Source organism: Hemicordylus capensis, chromosome 3 (assembly GCF_027244095.1).
Source record: "Hemicordylus capensis ecotype Gifberg chromosome 3, rHemCap1.1.pri, whole genome shotgun sequence".
Classification (NCBI taxonomy): Eukaryota; Metazoa; Chordata; class Lepidosauria; order Squamata; family Cordylidae; genus Hemicordylus; species Hemicordylus capensis.
The window spans coordinates 72,012,621-72,029,502 of NC_069659.1; the positions used below are offsets into that span (position 1 = coordinate 72,012,621).

Below are 16,882 nucleotides of genomic sequence, written 5' to 3' on the forward strand. Positions count from 1 at the left end.
TTGACAATATTGTGGAAAGCAGAGATATAAATTACCAATAAGTAATAATAAACTAGGGCTTTGAACTTAAGCATGCATACTTAGAAGTAAACTCCACTGGAATGCTTGTTGAGAAGCAAATAATAAGCTTGGAAAACCAAGACCCACGGTTACAGGATTTTTTGGTCCTAGCAGTAAGATCTTCCTCCACAAAAGTATGTGGAATATACAGAACTTCCACCTCTTCATGCTGAACATATTATTATTATTTCTAATGTTGATGGAAGTAGTTTCAGTTATGAAAAATTGTTTTATTTTTTAATTATTTTGATTCTTACTTTTTATTGGTTGTAAACCACCCAGGACTACTAGATTGAATGGTATAAATATATAATAAATAAATAATTTATCCCCCTATCATCCAAAAAATTGGTGATCAGTTAGTGTTTCACAAGGATCTAATCTGGAAGTATGTGATGTATGTATAATATAATAACCAATTTCTTTCCAAACATGTTATTTTCAAATGCAGAGGTACAATTCTTATGGGGTGAAAAAGTGTCAAAACACTTTTAGTAAGTAGAGAAGGAGGAAACATTCTATCTGAAATACAATGCATGAAATATAAGTAATGGGAAGATTAAAAGTAAGCATCTGGAATATGCAAGGAATTAATTATCTGCTTAAGAAGAGACCAGAATATCTAATATAGTTATTTTACAAGAGACAGCTCCCTTGAAGCAGAGGCATATAACAGGCTGAAATGTCGTTTTCTCTTTCTGTATTTCTACCAGCTACAATTTTAATCACTAAGAAACTCAATTTCCATCTAGGTGAAATAAAAATTGGATAAGGCAAAAAGGCATGCCACACTGCCTGTCCTGGTAGATTCACAAGCTTTCATTGTACTTAATATAGAATGAGAAGAATCTTTATCCTTCTTTAGTTAGCTGCTCTCAGCACTGTGGCCTGCCAACTACAATGGTTAAAATAACACAGTCCTGTGGCACCTTAAAGACTAGCAAATTTATTGCGAAACAAGCATTTGTGGACCAGTCCACTTCATCATATGCATGCTATGGCCTATGTGGATAGGTATATGTAATTTTGAGTACAGAGAGAAGGGAGAGGAAAAGAAATTTTTGAAAACTGGCACAAGAAGTTCAAGCAAAAAATAGTGGGAAATAGTGCCACAGTACTTGCACAGACCACAAACGAATACATAATCAAATCAAATGAATGCAAGATCCAATCTGTGGAGCCTCATTTCAACAAAAGCTGGGAGTGGCCAGGACATAGAAAATAACCGTCTGTTTTAGGTGCCTGTACTATGGATTTTACTAATCATTACCAGTGGCTGCTAGTCAAGACTGGGCGTCACCAACGCTGACTGGATGCTGCTCAAGTACAAGTTTGACTCTTTTTCTCCAGGGGGTCCAAGCTCTCAGCCACGTCTCTGTTGTTCATTTACAAATTGCTGCTGCTGATTTAAAAATGTCTCTCCTCTGTTTATACCAGACAGCTGATAATGATGCTGTGAACTGCTGGAGCTGTCTCAGAATGACAACAGGAAAAGCACAAAATGTGAAACTTCTGCTTCCCACATTGCAACCCCAAGGAGCAGAATGATTGCAGGAAGTGCCTCTCTCTCTTTGCTTCAGCAGCAGGTGGCCTATCCATCAAGGAACAATTGGAAGCCTTGAATTAAAGGACACAGATAAAATGCAAGCGACCATGAAAAAAACAAGTTCTCCTTTCCTGCGAGAAGACAATGGTAAAGGCCCAGAGACGTATAAAAGACATTAATCCTGGAATGAGCAACATATAGCTAACCACTCGCTTAGACTGACATCCATATCATAGCCCTGCAATAGCCCTTTTCAGACATTAACAACATTTTTTGGTAAGAACTAATCTGCTTACTTTCCTTTCACTATAATCTAAACTGATAATAACCCTCCTTACAAGTTAGCTCACTTCAGCATTAAATGTTCACACATCTGCCATCTTGAATTGAGGTGGATGACATCATCACAAACTATGCCATTGTGGTATCCCTACGTCTCCCTACAACTATAGCAAATTTGGTTCAAATCAGTTAGGCAGTTCACAAATTAGCCCACTTGTGCCTCAAATGTTTACACATCCGCCATCTCGAACTGGGGTGGATATCACAAATTATCCTGTTGAGGTGTCCCTTTCTGTCACTCACAACTGTACCAAATTTGGTTAAAATCAGTACCAGGGCTGCTCAACTTTGGTCCTCCTGCAGCTGTTGGCCTACAACTCCCACAATCCCTGACTATTGGCCATTGTGGTTGGGAATTATGGGAGCTGTAGTCCAAAAACAGCTGGAGGGCCAAAGTTGAGCAGCCCTGGGTAGGCAGCCCACAAGTTAGCCCACCTGCACCTCAAATGTTCATGCATCCACCATCTTGAATCAGGGTGGATTACATCACCACAACCTTTGCTACTGAGGTATCCCTACGTGTCCCTACAGTTGTAGCAAATTTGGTTCAAATTGGTTAGGCGGTTCATAAATTAGCCACTATGCCTCAAATGTTCATGCATCCGCCATCTTAAATGGGGTGCATGACATCATCACAAACTACACTGTTGAGGTGTCCCAATGTGTCACTCACTACAGCTGTAGCAAATCTGGTTCACATCAGTTCACTGAGGCTCTTCTCAGGATTAGTGAGAAGAGCCTCTAGGGGGTTTGCGGGGAGAGCGGGCTTAGCCCACTCTCCCCACAGATGAGCAGCAGTCTGCTCTGGGTGGCAGGTGGGGGCTGGGGACGGAGCCAGTGGGGGACCTGGCAGGGGCTGGGGAGTTCACGGAGCAGGCGGGGGCTGGGGAGTTCAGAGGCTGAGCAGCCCCCGGAAGCTCCAGCCTGCCCTGCATGAGCGTGCAGGGCATGCTGGAGAGACCCCCAAGCCGGGAGGCTGCTTCTGAGCCTCCCAGTCGGGGGTCTACTCGTGAGTTTCCGCGCCGCAGCAACACACAAGTTTAAAAAAAAAAGGGGTTGCTGCCTCACTCCACAAACCTGGTTTAAGGGCAGGGGTTCTTGGGCGGGTTACCCGCTTAGGAACCACCGGGCTCGCAGCCAAGCCTGGTGGTTCACACGATGGGAGGAAATTGGGCTTGCCTCCACTAGCCTGATATCCTCCCATCGTGTGAATAGCATCACTGTGTTGTATGAACACAGGGATGATGTTGATGTTATTCAGAATATTAATATACAGGAGGTCCTCACTTATCATGAAGGTTATGTTCCACGAATGCTGAAAATGTGATAATTGAAACTTTGTGCCTATGGGAATGATGGGGTTAGGTTCCTTGCTACATGAGACAGCATGCGTAGTGGTTAGAGTGTTGGACTAGGACCAGGGAGACCCTGGTTCAAATCCCGATTCAGCCATGAAACTCACTGGGTGAATCTGGGCCAGTCATGTATCTCTTAGCTTAACCTACCCCACAGGGTTGTTGTGAGAATAAAAATAACCATGTAATAACCATGTAAAAATAACCATGAGCTCCTTGGAGGAAGAGCGGGATATAAGTGTAAAGAACAAACAAAGCATAATAACTACTAAAAATTACCCTCCAAAAACAAAACAACCTGGAAAAAATAGAAACAAGGAGTACAGCATTGTCCCTGGGACTCTCCAGCTTCTCCATAATGGTCCCCCAAAACAAAAATCCTTAAATTCCACAAAAAGACATCCCAAAATGGCTCTACACTGCCCCCAGAAGAGCCTTCAAGCTGGAAATACCACTGGAAATGTCACTGGAAGTGTGAAACGTGCACACAGGAAATGCAAATTGCCATAATTCTCTCTCTCTCTCTCTCTCTCACACACACACACACACACACACACACACACACACACACACACACACTAACACTATAACAAACTGGGTATATATAACTGAATCACAAATACCTGAAATTGTGAATGCAGAACCTGCGATAATCAATGGCGTCCTGTACTGCTTTTTAAACAATAGTTTACATAGACAAAGGAATAAGATGGTTCTCTTAACCAAAAGGGCTCACAATCTGAAAAGAAACACAAGTGAGACACCAGCTGCAGCCTCTGGGGAGACACTATGCTGAGCTTGGATATGGCGTGAACTTTTATAATGGAGAAGGATTTTCTGTGTTGTACAAAACTGATAGCATGATGATAGCAGACCACATACATACAAAAACGTATTTATGTATTGTCAAAATGCGAGAGCACAGAGTGTAGCTTGAACCAAAGATGTCTCAACACAGAAGAGTTTTAACAGCTGGCATTTCCCCTTTATGTTCCCAAGACATTTTATGAAAGGCTAGGTACAGGGGTGTAGCTATAATTGAACAAGGTGGGCCCCGGGCCCCTGTAGCAGGCATGCCTGCTGGCTGGGCAGTAGCTCTCTACTTGCTCTCATGCATGGGGAGTGTGAGATATTATTTGCACAGGTGTAAGAAAAAGGGCTTGCCAAGCATGTTTTGTTTTTCACTATCTTTACAGATCTTCTGCAGCAAAGACATGTAATGGGGGAGGAAGGCAAAGGGTGTCAGGGGGGCCCATCCTTAGCTGGGCTACATCTTGTCCCAGGGTCCACCCCTGGCTGGGTAGACATTTAAAAAAATAGCAAAGTGCCCTTACTGAGGCAGGACTTCACCCATTGCCTTCCTTCCTTAAAATGGCCTGCTGGCCATTTCTCTAGAGATTCTTTATTCTTGCTGTCACAGCCTTGAGAAGTGGCTGTATAAACTATATGTAAGAGCATCTCATGGGAGCCTCTTATCCAAGCCATAACAGGATAGGGGCATAGCAGCCATGGTTATTGTTATGTTCATTGTGGAGAGTTCAGCACCACAGTGCTGATGCAGAGAGTACTAGTAGAATTCTGTTGGCTTTCTCCTTCTTTCTGTAAGAAACCTGGAGACCGTTTTTGCCAGCCCCATAGGCAATATGGCTCTGCATTACAGCAGTGTACAACTAAATCACAGCAATGATTTGCAGCTCTTGCCCTGCCCTTGCAAGGATGCGTAATATGTCAGCCAATGTTTCAGAACTTCTCCCTAATAGGGATGTGCCAACCGGCTCTAGGGATCTCACCTGGCCAGCCCTCAAGCCGAACCCCCACCCACTCCGGTCTATGGGTTCTAATAAAAACAGATCATGACCCAGGCTACACAGATGGCCAGCACGCATGTACAGCAGCCTCCAAAAGAGTCACCACTAGCACAAAAAGACCCAGAACAGGCCAAACAAGGACTAAAATGACCCAAACTGGGCTAATTGGAGAATGGGGGGAGGCTGGCGGGTGCAGAGGGAATAACTGGAGACCAACCCCCCACCTGTGGCCACACCACTCAGAGGTGGTGAGTTTAAAAAAGTACTTTTTTTTTGTTAGAAGCCCCAGACCAGCTTGAATTTGAGCCAAACCAAGGGGTATGTTTGGCGGGCAAACACCAAACATGCCTGGTTCCTTTCATATCTGGTTCAGACTCGAACTGAGCCAGGCACACCGGTTTAATGCACACCGCTACCCCCTAATATTCTGCTTAAATTTCCTGACCTTTAAACTTTATGCTATATGACCCTGATTGCTTAATCACATTAAAAGCTTTGGATACGTTTATTAGGAATATTAGAAATGTACAGATCAAAATATTTCATCACAGTATTATACTTCTTACATACAGATCATAGAAGAATATTTACACAATTACAAACACTCAGGATGTGGATATTTTGCAATATTTGTGGGCTAAGCTGTGATCCTTGCCTTACTTCCATTTCCCAAGTAATTTATTTTAGCTGCCATAAGACTGTTATTGTCTGGAGATCTTAGGCTTCTGGACAAGTTGTAACATATACAAGACTTTTTGGAGTTGCATATACCTTATAAATAAATACAAAATTAAAAAGCTGTATGGGAGGAAGATTCTTCAAACAAAATATCTTGCTTCTATTTCTAGACACATTTTGGGCTGAGTGATATGGCTTTTCTTTATTAACACGATTTGAATATTACATTTGATTTTGTTGCTTTAACAGTGTCCTGACAAAGGGCACTTTTAACACAACATGTCTGGCCAGTGTGATTGAAGTATCCAGCAGCATGTTTGAGAATTTTCTAACATACACTTAGAGGTTCAGACATGCAGGGCGCCCCAGTCAATCAATATGGAGCATTTAAAACCATGTCGGACAGCAGAGGGACAAAGAAGCTCATGCACTTCTGATTCCTGGTGGTTGGTGTGGCGAAAATGACTGGGAAATGTTTGTGTGCAAGGATATGGTCATGGATGCTTGGCACAACCACCAAAATTGGCCACTCTACTTCAAATCCAAGATCACAGATGTCAATTGTTCCACACCAGGCAACCACCATGTACCCCCTGCATATGATCACTTCCCAGCCCAATCTATATAACTGCTGTGCCATAGGATCAAGAGCATGCTGGATTAACTTCAAAGCATATCTCAGCAACTGTCCAGGGTCTGAGTGAATAATGCCACATGAATTATTCACTCTGCAAATTAATCAAGGCTTCACTTTGAACATAAGAACAGCCCTGCTGGATCAGGTCGAAGCCCATCCAGTCCAGAAACCTGTTTCACATAATAGCCCAACATGCCAAGAGGTGAGGGTATGTTGCTCCCTTCAACCGTTATTTAGAGGCATATTGCCTCTGAGGCTGGAGGTAGCCTACAGCCACCAGACTAGTAGCCATTGCTAGACTTGTCCTCCATGAAGTTATCCAAACCCCTCTTAAAGCCATCCAGGTTGTTGGCTGCCACCACATCTTGTGGCAGAGAATTCCACAAGTTGATTACGCGTTGTGTGAATAGTACTTCTTGTTGGTCCTAAATTTCCTGACCTTCAGTTTCGTGGGATGACCCCTGGTTCTAGTGATGAGAGAGAGGGAGAAAAATTTCTCTGTCCACGCTCTCTATCCCATGCATACTTTTATACACCTCTATCATGTCTCCCCATAGTCACCTCTTTTCCAGAGTAAAAAGCACCAGATTCTGTAGCCTTGCTTCATAAGGGACTACAGGCTCTGATTATCTTGGCTGCCGTCTTTTGTACCTTTTCCAGTTCTACAATATCCTTCTTAAGATACGGTGACCAGAATTGCACACAGTACTCCAAATGTGACTGTACCATATATTTGTATAAGGCATTATAATATTAGCATTTTTATTTTCAGTCCCCTTCGTAATGATCCTTAGCATGGAATTTGCCTTTTTAACAGCTGCCGCACAGAGTCATCACTTTCAATGAGCTGTCCACCATGAACCCAAGGTCTCTCTCCTGGTCAGTTACTGACAGTTCAGATCCCATCAGGGTATATGTGAAGTTGGTTTTTTTTGCCCCTGCATACATTACTTTACACTTGCTTACATTGAACCACATTTTCCATTTTGTCGCCCATTCACCCAGTTTGGAGAGATCTTTTGGAGCTTCTCACAATCTGCTATGATTTCACTACCCTAAAGAGTTTAGTGTCATCTGCACTTTGCTGCTTACCCCTAATTCTAGATCATTTATGAACAAGTTAAAGAGCACTGGTCCCAGTACAGATCCTTGGGGGACCACACTTCTTACTTCCCTCCATTTAGAGAACTGTCCATTTATTCCTGCGCTCTGTTTCCTGTCCTTTAACCAGTTACCAATCCATACATGAACCTGTCCCTTTATTCCATGTCTGCTAAATCTTCTCTTGAGTCTTTGATGAGGATCTTTGTCAAAAGCTTTTTTAAAGTTCAGGGATACTATGTCAGCTTGATCACCTTTATTCACACACCAACTGACATTTTCAAATAACTCCAAAAGGTTAGTAAGGCAAGATTTACCTTTGTAGAAACCATGCTGGTTCTTTTTCAGCAGGGCCTATTCTTCTATATGCTTAACAACTTTATCCTTGAGAATGCTTTCCATCAATTTGCCTGCAACAGACATTAAACTAACTGGCCTGTAATCTCCTGGATCCCTTCTCGATCCCTTTTTGAAAATCGGAGTTACATTATTTACTTTCCAGTCCTCTGGTACAGAGTCCACTTGTAGGGATAAATTATCTAATCTAATCTAATCTAATCTAATCTAATCGATCTATAGATCATATTTTTATACTGCCTGATATATACATCTCTAGGCGGTATACATATCTTAAGACACAATAATAAAACTGAGTAAAAACAGTTAAGATTTCACAAAATATAGGAAAAACAATATGATAAAAACAAATTGAACAGTATAAAATTGACTGATATTTTTGCTAGGAGCTCAGCAATTTCACATTTCAGTTCCTTCAGAACTCTTGGGTGGTGCCATCTGGCCCTGGCAATTTGTTAATTTTTAGTTTTTCAAGATAGTTTACAACACCCTCTCTCGTCAGCACCAACTAGCCCAGTTCTTCAGCCTCCAAGCCTGTGAAACTCAAGTCTGGAGTGGGTATATGGTCAGTATCCTCTGCCATGAAGACAGGTGCAAAGAACTCATTCAGCTTCTCTACAATCTCCTTATCCTCCTTAATAACCCCTTTCATGTCCACATCATTTAAGGGTCACCTCCCTGGCAGGTTTTTTGTTTCTCCTATATTTAAAGAAGTTTTTGTTATTCCCCTTGACACCTGTAGCTATACGCTCCTCAAACTCTCTTTTCGCATACCTTATTATCTCCTTGCATTTGTTTTGCTAGTCATTCAGTATTTATATGGTCTTTGACCAATAACACATCTAATCTAAAATAATATAAAATTTTAAACATGGCCATATTAATAACATTGGATCTAACCATTAGCGAGCAGAGTGCAACGAACTTGTATTGCAGAACAACAGAATTTTGCCACTGTGTGTGTGATAGATGAATTCACATCTATTAGTAGATATTGGGTGTAGAATTCATCCGATCAATCTGTCAGGCTATGTAAAAGAGTGTTAACTAACCTTCACCTAAGGTCTATATTACCACCTTAAGTGGAGCAGTGGGGAAATGCTTGACTAACAAGCAGAAGGGTTGCCAATTTGAATCCCTGATGGTATGTTTCCCAGACTATAAGAAACACCTATATTGGTGTTAAGAAACAGAAACAGCGATAAATAAGAAACAGATAAATAAGATAAGATAAATAAGAAACAGCGATATAGGAAGATGCTGAAAGGCATCATCTCATACTGTGTGGGAGGAGGCAATGGTAAACCTCTCCTGTATTCTCCCAAAGAAAACCAAAGGGCTCTGTGGGCGCCAGGAGTTGAAATCAACTTGACAGCACACTTCACCTTTTTTCACTTTAAGATCTATATAAAAGACACACCGCAGGAGCACATGTGCAACTGATTCAATCTCAACAGTTATAGGGGCAATATCTCTGTTCATTTGGAATTCTATTGTATCTACCAGCCACACATTTTGAAGGGAGGGCATTCATACGGGCCCTCAAAAAGGCCCATCTATGTTTGGGGAAAGTGAGGCGAAACAGATAATCTGGTGGGCGATTTCTTATCCTACCATTGAGCAGGAGGAATGACCTAGATGTCCTCAACAGGTCTTTCTGAAACTCAGTATTCCAGATCCTTCATTTAATATATTATTTGGCCCTGTCCAAACCCAGAGAGGACTGCCCCAGGTGAAAGATCATAAGTAAGGAATTTCCTGATGGAGTTTGCCAGAGTTTATGTTCCCTTCTGTTCTCTTCATTTGGGCAGGAAGGAAGTCTTCTTTCCTTTTATAGCTTCCCTGATTCTATTTGTTAGCCATGCTGGCGTCCTTCTGAACTTGGTAGTACTTTTCCTCCTTCTTGGTATATAGTCCAACTGAGCTTTGTACCAGGATTATTACATTATAGAAGTAGCTATTGCACAGTTTTGTGTATACTTTATGTTTTATGTATTATGTATACAGTTATAATATTCCAGAACAACAATGCACTTTTGTACTTCCCTGGAAACAATACTTCCAACAAATATTAGGATTGAAATCCAAGTGTCCTTTAGTAGCCTCATCAACTGTAACAGAATAAATAGGCCAAAATGATGTTTGCACATTGTAGTGGGCTGTACCCTTAAGAAGTTAGTATTTGGAAGCAGCTGCAGAGATGAACTAGCCTGCCAGAATAGAAAGGAAAGTCCCTCTCATGTTTATGCCAAATATTGGCCAGTAGTACATGCAACTTATACTTAGCACCAAGTCTTGAATCACATGAAGCTCAAGCATAGCTATTTTAAAATCGTGAAGGCAAGTCCTACTGTGCTAAGTGGAAGTTACTCCCAAGTAAATGAGCCTAACATTTCAGCTGAAGCCCTCTCAGTCAGCCTATGGGAGGAGGGACAGGAGTAAGCTTTTTCACAATGGCTTTTCTGGCATTTCCTTTTCAACTTTTGTTTGCCCCAAAGGCTAAATTTCAAAAACCTTCTAATTATGTCTATCACCCCCACTGCTTCTTCTTTGTCTGCAACTTTCATACTCCAAAACAATTAAGTTTTTCTTGGTAGAGAAATATCCTGCAAACCTCATCTCTTTGTATTTTTTAAGAGATTGCAGTCGTCCCTGTAAAGGCTTGGACCTGCAATCCAAGACTGCAATCCAAACCCCTTTCAAGGTGTGGGCAAGGTGCCCAGCACCTTGAGAAGCCTTCTGCTGAGATTTGGCCCCCCTCAAGTGGGTGGTCTACTTGCAAAAGCCACAACTCAACACTTTCTTTACCTCCCACCCAGATTTATAGCAGAGCTGCCTGTTAAACTGGGCAAATGAGTGGAGGATCACTGCTACTTCTAATTGTCCATATGCACTGCTGCTCTGCTAGCTTCAATTGCTAGATCACTGTATTAATCACTCTCTTCCTCCTATGCCTTCCATTACCAAACTTGCGTGCTTTCTTGCTCTATATCGGAACAAAGTGAGGTAGGGAGAAGAGAGTGAGATCGATCTGGAAGTTGGAGCTCACATTGCTCATGGGGGGATGAGAGGGTGCTGTTCCTGTAGGTGAGTGAGATACAAGACAAGGCATCTGCCTGCTCATCCTGCCAAGAGGAAATGGCAGCTCCTTGTAGAAGCAGCTGCCACTTCTAAAAGCTTGCTTCTCCTCAGGGAATTGAACTGAATTGCACTGACCAGAGAAAATCCATTTCTCTGGCCAGTGAGAGATGGGTTAACCAGAAAGCCACTATCTCTGTCTACTTGCTTTGTCTTAACAGTGTGGAGAGCTAGGTCTAATCTATACTGAGGAAACGCATAGGGCTGTGGGTAAGAGAGAAAAAGGAGATATGGTTGCTGCTTTAGTATGCAGCAAATATGCTATGTGAGAGCAGGCATGGTGAGGTGAGGCAGTCAGGCAGATTACTGGGATGCCAGCAAGGCAGGGCCGGACTGGCGGTACTGAGAGGGCGGTGGAATGTATGTGGGGAGGGCACCAGGTTTTGAGCAGAATAGGTAATTAAGGGTGGGAGTTGGGGCACAGGGGCGCCGTGTGGGTAGGGTGCACCGGGAATATGCCCTGTGGGCCAGTCCAAGCCTGTAGCAAGGTGGAAAGATGCTCTCTGCTGCTGTCATTGGATCAGCTCTTCAGGACCAATCTGATCCTTGCAATGTTTGCAAGGAGTGCATTTCACACGCCTTGCAAAGCTTGCAAGAGAAGGCTGTAGAAAACCTTCCCTCATCCCTGCCAAAGCTTGCAAGGGTCGGTTTTGAAAAGCGGCTGACTCCCATCGTGGCCACGGAGCAAGGCAGCACGTGGTGTCTTGCCTCAGGAGCTGCAACACTTTGTGATGCACCTGGAGAGAAGAAAGTGGCACTTTACTTACCCTAGCTCACTGGCCATTGGGCCACACCACCACCTAGACCAGGCCCACTCAACTTTGGCCCTCCTGAAGATGTTGGCCTACAACTCAATCCCTGGCTATTGGCCACTGTGTCTGGGGATTATGGGAGTTGTAGTCCCCACATAGGAGAGTGCAGGTGACCGAGCAAAGACCGGGCTGCTCTCGACTACCCACTTGCCTTTTCTCTCTGGACTGCACAGCAGAGGGCATTTGGCCTCAATAGGCCCTACCCTTAGAAGAGTGCTACCCAGAAGAAAGGCGGGGTGCAGGGGTGGACATTGACCAGTCTTGCAGGATAAGCTGCCACTACTGACTGCTCATTCACCCTCTCGAGGTTGTGAGAAAGATTGGGCCCAGCTAGGATGCTCAGAGTGAGTGAATGAGAGAGAGAAAGAAGACTGTTTCTTCCAGGAGAAATTCTTTTCTCAATTGTCCTCTCTTTCTCCCTAGAAAAATAGGCACGGAGAAATCAGTCGAAAGCACCAAAGCCATGCTGCTGAGCTTTTCGGGGGAACTGCTTCTTTATGAGCGAGGAAAGAGGGTGAGGGCAGTAACTTCAGAAAGCACCACTGAGCATGTTCACTGAGCATGCTCAGTTACAGAGAAGCTGCAACTTCTGAAAGCAGCAGGTTTGGGGATTTACAGACTGCGGCGCCAACTGCTCCTGCTCCTCTTTCGTTTGCAGGGTGCCCCCAGCTCGGGCTGGGTGGGCGGCACCCAGCTTAGTCCTATCCAGCCGGAAGAAAGAGGTCGGCACTCTCCCAAGTAGCCCACCCTTTTGCCCTTGCTCTTATATATAGAGCAGGAAGGGCACCGTTTGTAGCCATCTCCTGGCACGGTGACTGGATCCTACTGCTGCTGGTGTAAAGATGACTGGGTTAAGTCCCTTTGCGCCTAAGCTGCAGCAGCTGCTGGAGAGGGATCCCTACCTGACTCCTTTTGAGAAGGACATCGAGCGCAGGTAACCGAGAGAGGCATGTAACTGGCTCCCCTGTTTCTGCGTTTTAAGGAAACACAGAACCGCCCCCTGCCCCCGTTTCTTCCGCTTGACACTATGCTCCAAAGGGATTCTTAGTCCTCTCCCTTTCTTTGCTCTGGCTCTCTCTTCCAGTAGAGAGGGGAAAGAGAAAGCTGCTGCATACACTGCGAAAACAGATTAGCACAGCCTGATTCTTACTCGGCAATAATAAGTCGCTTGAATTCCTGTTAACTAGAAGCGCGTTTAGTGCTGGTCAGTTATTGACTTCCTAGAATTTTCATACGCACAGCTCGTTCTTGCGCACACTCAGAACTAAATCCCTCCGATTCAGGGACTTACTCCCAAATTGGCGTTTATAGGGTTGCAGCCTTAAAAAGCAAACGTCCTTGCCCAACCAGAGTAGGGGAGAAGGCAGCTTCCGACTCCCTTAACAGCAGACGAGCGGCAGCCTCTCTAGGAAAGAAAACTCAGCGGGCTCTTCCGCGTCGTAGTCCCACTTCGGGATCCGCGCCTGCGCGGTAGCCCCAGATCGGGATGACTGACGGGTAGAAGCAGCATTCCACCCAGACTCCTATCGCATGCTCTTTCTGACTGTCTTGGCGTCACCCTGCATGCAGCGTGTCGCGTGCTTGTCTGCTGGCAAGGAGTGAATGCTGCTGGTTGGCAGAAGAGTTTTTAACTGCAAATGCTGTCTCACGTCTGTCCATGTTGTCTTGCAGGCGCCCTAGATTGGAGGAAGGATGTGCTGAGGCCAGCTAGGTGCCTCTATGGGAAATCAGACATTAGTTCTGCCCTGGCAGAGAGTGTGGTATTTTTCTTTGTATGCAGATCTCTCTCTCTCTCTCTCTCTCTCTCTCTCTCTATATATATACACTATAACATTTTATATCCCGCTCTTCCTCCAAGGAACCCAGAGCCGTGTACTACATACTTAGGTTTCTCCTCACAACAACAACCCTGTGAAGTAGGTCAGGCTGAAAGAGAAGTGACTGGCCCAGAGTCACCCAGCTAGTTTCATGGCTGAATGGGGATTTGAACTCGGGTCTCCCCGGTCCTAGTCCAGCACTCTAGCCACTACACAACAATGTAGGCAAGCCGCAAGGGGGACATTCTATTATTTCAAATTTGTAAACAAATAGGTATCACAGCCATCTCCTGTCCAATGGTAAGGAGCTCGAGGAGGCTTGCAACTGTATTCTAATATTAAACTTTTATATTACTTAGGTTCAAAGCTGCTGATAAAATAATAAATAACTAGGTGAACCTGCACAGAGCATCTGAGTGGCAGTACACTCCCCCCACCTTCTGCCTATCTCCCCCGCCCATTCTATCTCAGTATCCTCTCCCTGCCGCCGCCTGCCCCAGTCGCCTCTCCCCACCGCCACAGCCACTGTGACCTGCCGCAGTCTCCTCTCGCCGCCGCCACAGCACGCCAGCCCCAGTCCGCTCTCGCCCCGCCAGCCCCAGTCCGCTCTCGCCCCGCCAGCCCCAGTCCGCTCTCGCCCCGCCAGCCCCAGTCCGCTCTCGCCCCGCCTGCCCCAGTCCGCTCTCGCCCCGCCTGCCCCAGTCCGCTCTCGCCCCGCCAGCCCCAGTCCGCTCTCGCCCCGCCAGCCCCAGTCCGCTCTCGCCCCGCCAGCCCCAGTCCGCTCTCGCCCCGCCAGCCCCAGTCCGCTCTCGCCCCGCCTGCCCCAGTCTGCTCTCGCCCCGCCCCCACTTGCCAGACACCCCATTCCCCACCACTGCAAAGCAGGCGAACTTTGCGGCGGAGCCACTTGCCTTTTTGCAGTCCCTCAGTCTTCATTTTATAGTCCCTCATGTCATCGCTACCAGCCCCAGCTGTCCCCTCCCAGCTGCCTCCAGCCGCTGAATTTCCTCCTGCTCCTTGAGGACGCTCCTTGAGACTGGGTGTCTGTTGTCTTGGCACCCTCAGGCAAGCTCCTTGGGTCCATTTACCTCACAGGAGTCTGGTTTCCTTATTTCTCCTTTCCCCTTTAGTTTTCCTCCTTCCTCCTTTCCCCCGACTCTGCCGATGCCTTGCTAACCGCTCTCTCCCACCTGCCTTCCTCGCTGCCGTTCGGCATCCAGACACATCCCCACACAGTTCCCAATGCAGTTAGCCATAAGAGAAATAAATATATAGATAATAATAAAATAAAAGGAGGGTCAGGGGAGACACTATAAATTGCTATTTAAATAGGACTTCATTTTCTAAGCCCTGTTTATGTTCAGTTGTTCAGTAAGGAAAAAGTAAAGTGTGCCATCCGTGTCAACTCCTGGTGACCACATAGCCCTGTGGTTCTCTTTGGTAGAATACACAAGAGGGGGTTACCATTGCCAGCTCCCGCGCAGTATGATATGATGCCTTTCAGCATCTTCCTATATCGCTGCTGCTTGATATAGGTGTTTCCCATAGTCTGGGAAACATACCAGCGGGAATTCGAACCTAGGCAAATTACTTCCCCACTGCACCATTAGGTGGCTTCAGTAAGGAAAGCTCGGATAAAAAACCATTTTATGACTAAGAGTTCTGAACCTGGGATAGAACCCTCTCTCCACTCCCCCACCCCTGCCCCCTCAGAGTTGGATTTGAAGCAGTGCTGGGCAAACGTGGCCCTCCAGCTGTTACTGAACTACGATTCATTATCCACAGCAGTAGACAGACGTCATATAAGATTAAGAGCTTCAGGGGCAAGTCTGCTTTTCTTACTGCTTTGCAAAGTGTATGCACACCCTCATTCCATAGCTTGTTAGAGCTCAGGGGTTCCCATAACCCCTGACTATTAGCCACTGTGGCTGTGGATTATGGGAATTGTAGTCCAAAACCAGCTGGAGGGCCAAGTTTGCCCACCCCTGATTTAGAGTCTCCTGAATACATGGGTTACAGTGGTCATCAAAGGATGGTGAGGCAGAAAGAACATCAGTTGGACACTGTTCATGGCCAGGATATGCACATCCCTTCTGTAGTGGATAGAGTATTGAGCTTGGCAGCAGTGCTGTTTTTAGGGGTGGGTGAATAGATGCGTCACCTCAAAGCCTCCTCCAGCCATATGCCACAAACTGAAATCTCCCTGTCCCCAATGGAGTGGGCTGTGGGGCTGACTGGGTTCAAGGGCGGCTGCTGCAGTGAGTGGGAGCTGCACACCAGTAGCAGTGGTGACAGATATTTCCCCTCACCACTGACCTGTTGCAGTAGCCATCCTCCTACTTGTCTGGGTCCCTTGTCAGCTGTGTTCAGGGGCGGATTAAGCTTTTGGATGCCCATAGGCAAAAAGGCTTTTGCCACCTTCTTTAAAAAATGCTGCTGCATGGTGGGATGGGGGTGGCAAAGGACCCAAACAGGCTGCACTGCAGAGAAGCCCGTGCAGTCGGAGGGGAGCTGGAAGGAGTCAGTCTGCACTCATCCTGCTGTGCAGTGGCGTTTTAAAAGGTAAAAGGAAGGGAACTCTCCCCTCCACTCACCCTCCCTGCAGCCGCTGCTGCGCTCTATCCCGCCGCCGGCAGTGGCATTTTTTAGAGGGCAAAAGAGGGAACTTTCCCCTCCCCTCCATGACCACTGTGGCTGCTGCTAAGCCCCATTCCACCACACAGAGGCATTTTTTTAAGAAGGTGAAAAGGAGGACCTTCCTGTCGTGTCCCCCCCCCCCGTTGCTGCAGTCGCTACCACCTCCAGAGAGGGGCGGCAAAATTTGAGGAGGCAGAACTGTAGGCAAATGCTTACTCTGCCTCTCTGTTAATCCCCCAGTGGCAATGTTCCTTCTGATTTTGTTTCATATGAATGTGGAATGAGTTTTGTTCTCAGCGGCAGTATCAGGGCAGGAGGTGCACACATTCATTCAGAATGGGGCCTTCCTGATTCAACCTGAGCGGAATCTAAGATTAGTTGAGTGGACGTAGAAAAAATGTGTGTGTGTGTTCACAGTTGCACACCTTAGAGGGAGTACTAGCCCTCAGGTTACTCTGCTCAACAAACCAGAGCATACCGTGAAGTTTGCTGATCTGGAAGGCAGGTGCTGGGCCAGGTGAGAACTGTGCTCTGTCAGCAGCAGTGGTGTGGAGATCTCTGCTGGCATGGAACATAGCTCCTGCCTGCAACAAG

General features: G+C 45.8%; 1 protein-coding gene and 1 long non-coding RNA gene across 6 annotated transcripts in view; one reads left to right on the forward strand and one right to left on the reverse strand.

The window, feature by feature from the left end:
- Positions 1-1,074: 1,074 nt before the first annotated feature.
- LOC128350669 (uncharacterized) lies at positions 1,075-13,283 on the reverse strand. 2 transcript variants are annotated; one of them, XR_008319370.1, is made up of 3 exons: positions 13,126-13,283; positions 3,927-4,042; positions 1,075-1,677 (listed from the first exon to the last, which is right to left on the reverse strand). It is a non-coding gene; the product is annotated as an uncharacterized LOC128350669 (long non-coding RNA). The 2 variants fall into 2 exon arrangements; XR_008319371.1 differs by having other exon boundaries at positions 12,985-13,283.
- The window catches only part of GBE1 (1,4-alpha-glucan branching enzyme 1), a 244,734-nt gene continuing 240,253 nt past the window's right edge, over positions 12,402-16,882 (forward strand). For 2 of the 4 annotated variants that reach the window (XM_053309154.1, XM_053309157.1), the window contains exon 1: positions 12,402-12,768. In XM_053309154.1, the coding sequence (XP_053165129.1) occupies positions 12,677-12,768 (92 nt within the window). In that variant the 5' untranslated portion in view covers positions 12,402-12,676. The remainder of the gene's footprint in view (positions 12,769-16,882) is intronic. The other 2 variants (XM_053309156.1, XM_053309155.1) reach the window with 1 other exon arrangement.